Source organism: Manis javanica, chromosome 10, assembly GCF_040802235.1.
Source record: "Manis javanica isolate MJ-LG chromosome 10, MJ_LKY, whole genome shotgun sequence".
Taxonomy (NCBI): domain Eukaryota; kingdom Metazoa; phylum Chordata; class Mammalia; order Pholidota; family Manidae; genus Manis; species Manis javanica.
Window position 1 is genome coordinate 42,841,246 of NC_133165.1, and position 6,513 is coordinate 42,847,758.

General features: G+C 41.3%; 1 protein-coding gene across 3 annotated transcripts in view; it reads right to left on the bottom strand.

Annotated features, from left to right (window-relative positions):
* Window positions 1-5,500, bottom strand: part of VKORC1L1 (vitamin K epoxide reductase complex subunit 1 like 1) — a 54,837-nt gene extending 49,337 nt beyond the window's left edge. The window contains exon 1 of one of the 3 annotated variants that reach the window (XM_073215239.1): window positions 5,142-5,500. In XM_073215239.1, coding sequence (XP_073071340.1) covers window positions 5,142-5,479 — 338 coding nt within the window. In that variant the 5' untranslated portion in view covers window positions 5,480-5,500. The remainder of the gene's footprint in view (window positions 1-5,141) is intronic. The other 2 variants (XM_073215238.1, XM_037002618.2) reach the window with 2 other exon arrangements.
* Window positions 5,501-6,513: the final 1,013 nt, after the last annotated feature.

Below are 6,513 nucleotides of genomic sequence, written 5' to 3' on the forward strand. Positions count from 1 at the left end.
TTGTCTCTAAGGGCAGTAGATACATGTGCTTCAACATCTCTCTCAGAAAGAGCTACCTCACCTTTGTGCAAATTCTCTTCCCCTCTCCAACCATCCCTTCCAGGCACCTAGATCCACTTTATCTTTCTTCCTTGGCTATTCTGCTAAGTCTTCCTGATAGCTCACCCCACTACATATCTGCTAACTAATTAGGTGTGACATGCCAAATCTCCCCAAGTTTAGACTTAGAAGGCAAACACTCCACAAACTTGTCTTCTGAATACTAAGCCTTCACAGTATTTAATGCCTCTGTTTTTCTAAAAAGATTGCTCTAAACAGGTAAAAGCTATAATACAAACTAGGCATTTTTGACATACAGTTGTGAAAAAAATAGCACCAATGTTCATATATTTTTAAAAATTTAACAGATATGGATATCACTAAATCAATATTAGACCTAAATGGAATTTAAAGTAATGGTAAAGAGCTTGGACTCTTGTGCCAGACTATCTGGGTTAGAATCAGGTCTCCGTCACTGTATTATTTAAATCAAGTTCTATTCACATTCTATGTGCTTCAGTTTTCTCATCTGTAAAATGGTGATAAATGTGCCTCATAGGACTGTTATGAGGTTTAAATAATGTATGTAAGACACTTGGAAAACTGCCTAGCACAGAGTAGCATTATCTAAGTTATCTCTAATGTACAGCAGTCCAGAGTCACCTTTTTGTGCTAACGCTATTCCTCTTGTATTCTTAATTCATAATCCATCTGAAATTTACATACCAAGAAACAATGATAAATAATCTTTATTTTATTTATTAAATTCATCTTAGTCAAAACTAAGAACATTTTTACATTCTAGTAGTTATTAACATTCCACCAAATATGAATTGAAGCACTTGCAAATATTATGGTGATGGGAAGAATGCTAGAAAAAAGCAAGGTCAGATCAGAATATATAACATAATTTTATGTTTAAAAAACTGGGAGAATAATATGGTCATATATATGTTTGTATACGCATAAAACAGTTCTGGGAAGTTTCATGGCTGCTTAGGGAGAGGGAGAACTACACATCTTGCCTAAGGAGTATGAATGAGACTTCTCAGTACGTGGTTTAGCATCTTCAAATTTGAAGCAGTGAATATATCACCTATGTAAGAATTTAACTGCAAAAATAGAGGCAGGGATTGGGTGGGAGTATAACTAAATAAGTACTCAGGAAGCCAGGTTTTTAGTCCCAATCTGCCACTGTGTTACTTTAAGCAAGTCACTTAATCTCTGAGTCTGGCTGCACTAAACGAGGATCAGCAAAGATTTCTAGGTTCTATTCTATTTCTAAAAATGTATGATCTCAGTGAAGGGGTGGTAAACAGATGGCATTTTTTTTTGACACGGGGTAAGTACCAGTCCAACAATTTACAAAGTAAGGCAACTTTTTGAGGACTGGATGGTTTTCAAATACTTTATTACAGTTTTAAGAACTGTAGAATTGTCAAGCCCATTAACCTTTCAAGATGATTTGTACTATTTTTACACAAAAACTCTACTCAGAAGAGGTCTAATGTAACTTGTAGGAGATACCTAGAAAGAATATTCTGCACATTATTTTGTTTCTCTTGCCACAGTTGTGAAATTGTTTTTAAATAGACTTTGTTTTTATACTATGGCACAGAGTGAATACAGAACACGAAAACGATTTACACTTAAAATATATAAATGACTAAAATACCTAAAACAAGAAATTTATAATACTTAGAGGTGTTTATTATCAGACACTGCAAAAAAACACACCTCCAATGTTAATAGCTGTAAATGAGTACATACTTTGTTCCAGGTTTCATTCATGTCATTCATGTATGTATTCCATGTTATTACCTTTAATCCTACTAGTCAATCTGGCAAAGTAGGTTTTAGTATTTCCAGTTAATACACGAAGCTATGAGGCTCTATGAAGATAACTGACTAGCTTGAGGCCAAGTTCAAGTGACAAAGCTAAAGCCCCCCGAGAATCTTTGGAACTGAACTCTGTACGAGACAGTAGTTACTTCATGTTGAATGGCGGGCTGTTACAGATTTACAGCAGTTTTTACTAATTTATATAAAAGTGAGGAAAAACAAGGAGAAGAAAAACTTTTTAATAAAGCTAAATGACTCAATTTAAAGGTATTTTATTCTGAGTCTGTTCTTTCCAATTATTTGAGTAATGTCCCATTTTAAAATGAAGTGATGGTGACATGGGTTATTGTTGCTTTTTTCTTTGGCTATACCAGGCAAAAAAAAAAAAAAAAATTGGCAACTATGTTGCAGCCCCCTAAGTTTGGGGGAAATATTTCTTTTGAAACCCAAAAGCCTGGGAACTGCTCCCTTAGAAATTGATGACGCCCGAAAGACTAGAGGACTTCACACATACACACAATCTCTCTTTCTCTCTCTCTCCTTTGCCCCCACCACAGGAGAGACCCCCTCAGGATTCTCTCATTAATCTCTATTTGGATTAGCACACATAAGGACTGAGAAATGACAATAAAGTGAGTTTCAGCAATCCAAAGTCAAATGAGTTAATGCCGGATTCTGGTAGAGGGCCTTCCTCAGGATTCTTTTCATCACTTAACTTTTCTCATCCCTTATTTTCAGTACTACTCACTGAAACCTGGGCTCGAACTTTTTTCCTAGGATAGTAACATTTTTTAATACTACTGCTAAATGGCAATCAATACTTAAGCCACATAAAAATAACTACTTGAGGTCTTCAATAATCTGCTTTTATTTAAAGCCTTTTTCACTTTGACAAAATAAACATTTTTAATGTTTCTTCTATCTACAAAAGAAAACTGGTCTACAAATCAGACACAAGACGCTTTAATTTCTAAATTTCTGTATCTCTATTTAATAATTAAGTAGATATACATATGATTTTTGCAAGTTCATGAACAGGCTGATCAAACTGGATAAATTTCTTGAAAATAATTTTATTGTGTAAATGGCAAATAAGCTTTTTACTCCTCTTATTACCAAGTCTTGTTTCTTACCTATATTCCTTTAGGAAGCATCAAATTTTAAATACTTTATGTACATAATTAACATAAGTTTCGGTCACAACATATTAAATTCACATTTAAAACTACAAAGAGACCTATTTTTAGACTTATATATACTTACATATATTTTTAATATACTACTTGATGCTATTTACATTATTTTATGGTGCTTTATTAAAAAGAAAGAGCAGAAAAATCTGGATCTTGCAGGATACATAACTAAAAGTATTTATAGTCTACACTTGTAAATTACACTGTTCAAAAACACTTTTTAAAGGAATGTCACTTTTAAGAATTAAACATACAGTCTGGGTAACCTAGAGCACTCTTTCCATGCCCAAATGATAACAGGTTCAGTTATATTTATTATAGATTGCACTGTTTCCAAACTAAAATTGGTAATAATTCTGCTTAAATTTTATACTAATCAAATATTGTTACTTTTACTTCTCCTTTTTTTAAATACTTGAAATATATTGCTGGATAGTCTTTTCATTATGTATTTGTTTCATTATGTATTTACTCAACTAACTTGGGGTGCAAGGTACTTTTATGTATAAAAGTCCTTTCCAATCGACAGTGAAAATAATATAAAAATGCATAAAATACACTCAGTGGTTCTCAAAGGGAATCTGAGAGTCTATTAATAATCTTTTAACCTGGTTCAAAGTACTCAAGAACAAATGTGAGCTTTTTGTTACGTTGACAAAATTTAACTGTTACCTGATACCTACACTTTAAATGCATTATGTTTAATGTAGCAACAATGATGACTATTGAGGTTTAAGGGTAAATGAAACAAGAGTACCTGGTCCAAGAAAAAGGCTGTCTAAGTGGAAAAGATGGGCAGCCTGAAGTTTGTAAATAGTAACAAGACAAACTCCAGTGCTAGCTTGTTCATGTAATCACCAATATGTAGGTCAGAATAAACTAGTAAGCTATATATTACTGTCTACCTAGCAATCTACAGATCAACACGAGAGGAAGAAACTGCTCAAATGTGATTACTGTTAACAAATTTGAAATATAAAGCACAGTACGTCTCTTATTAAAATTGTAACCTTCAATTCTGACATCCTTTCTATCACTTTTGCTACTCTTTGAAATGAACCCTCCTCAATTAGAAAAGCAGCAGCCACTTTTAAGATGCAATTTTTCCCCCCAAAGTAACTTGCCTAGGAAGATATAATGCAGAAAATAAAATGTAACAGATAAATCAACTACAACGTTTTAGAAAACCTAAAATTCTCTGCCAAACAAACCAATTTCTCCAGTTTGGCAATGCGTGTATTTTTATTCTTCTATGGATATCCCATTACACTAATCAACAATGCTTATAAGTCACCCTAATGTTCAAAACATCATTTACAAGCCATACTCATTTTTTACTCAAATTAGGCTCAAACTGGACCCAAATTCTGGCCATTTCCACATCCCGGGCACATTGATATATATGCGGGGGAATCCAAGAAATCAGTTAAGTGCCGGTATCTTTTCCAGAGAAGGGTCAAATTCGTATTTGCCCGCAAATGCTACCGTCTCAAAAGTCTTCAAATTCTCATTAGCGGTGCAGAGTACAAAGAGGCCTGACCACGGAAACACCTGTCCTAGCACCGGGAAGGCAGTGGGAAATGCAGTCCCCCAAGCCCACGGCGGCAGCACAGCCTCGGGCAGCGGAGATCCTGGACAAGGGGTGGCCACTGACCTACCAGCTCCCTCGGGCAGGGTCCCATAACCCGGACGCGCTTCCCCCACGAGAACCAGGACATCTGTCAAGCTGGCAGTGACCCACCCTCCGCGAAGCCCTCTCCTCACTCCTTCCCAACCCGGCCCCCGGCCGCCCAATTGCTCCGGGTCCGCTCCGGCTTCTAGCTGCACTCTGCCACCTCATCCCTCCTCGCCGGTCTCGCGGCCCCGCCACCTCTGCCCGGCGGCCCGGGTTCGAGCTGCCCACGGGCCACAGTCCCGGCCCCGGACAGGCTTGCAGAGCCGACGGTCCCTTCGCGGCCCGGTTCCCGCCGCCCCCCCAGCCCGAGCTCCCGGCGCGTGCTCCCCACCCCCAGCCTCCGCCCTCTCCCCGCTCTGCCGCTCCCGGCCCGCTCCCCCAAGCCGGGCTACCTGGAGGCAAGGGCGGCGGAGCACTTCACCCAGGGCCCCAAGTCGCAGAGGGCCCGGTGCTCGGGGTCCCGCTCCTTCTCACGCTCCACGTGGTAGGCGTATATGGAGAGCAGGATCCCGGCGGCGCACACTGCATACCGGGCCACCCGCTCCCACCGCGGCACCGACACTCTCAGCAGGACGGGCGCCGCCATCTTCCCCCCTCCGCGGCCGCCGCCGCCGCCTCCCTCCGCCTCCACCTCAGCCGCCGCCGCCCGTCGGGGCCCGACCCAGCCGCCGCCGCTACCGCCACCGCCTCCGCCGCCACCGCCACAGCCGCCGCCGCCGCCGCACCCCATTGGCTCGACCGTCTCCTGCGGGCCCCGCCCCAACAGGCTCGCGGCCCAACCGTCCCGAAAGGAGAGAGCCCAGTGGGATGGGGAAGGCGCGCGCGAGCGCGGAGGGAGAGGGCGGAGCGCGCAACCGCCGGGAGGCCGGGCCTGCGGGCGGAGACAGAGGCTGCCGCGGCGCGTGGGTGGGCGGGGCCGGGACGTGGTGGGGGCGGGCCATGGGAGGGGCGTGGTCATCGGGGGTCAGGGGAGGCTCTTGCTGAGGTGGGGAGGGTGGAGCCTTTGGGGAACGGGTGCAGTGAATAAATCACAGATACCACTGTGTGTGACACCGCCCTTGGTCCCTCCTCCTGGCGGGTGGTGATCAGTTGCAACCTTTTTTCCTTTTTTGTCATTATCACTTGATATTTTCTGACCCAACCAACTGTGGCCAATGCCCAGAGCTCTGGAGCCAATCTTCCATTACCAGATCTTCCTCACCACCACCTTCAGGCACCCCATGTTCAACAGATGCAAATTTACCTATTTCTTAAAAATTATGAATACCTTTCTTCTCTGTAAGCTGAATTTGAGATGGTTTAACATAATTTATGTAATATAGAAAAATAGATGAATAATATTGTTAGGTACATACCCAATTTTCTATAAAAACAAACCAAAAAATCAGGACGAAGAAAAAGACAAGTCAGAATAAAAGGAAAGGAATAAAGTCACAGATAAACAGCCCATAGAGTCGTGCACAATTCTTAAAATTGAAACATAAATTTGACTCTGAGCTTCCTGGTGGCCAAAACTAAAAGAAAAACCTGTGTGTGATTCTCACTGTCTCTAAGAAGAAAGAAACACTCCATTCTTGGAGACTGCCAGCTTTTGTCTGATTGCAGCTCTCAAAGAGATTTCAAGGGCTTTATATAAATTTTTAGTAACAAGCAATGTCCTTGTAGTTACTATTTTTGAGTAACAAATTACCCCAAATTTAACAACTTAAAACAAAAATCCCTATTTTCTCAGTTTCTGAGGGTCAGGAATGTGACTGCCATTTA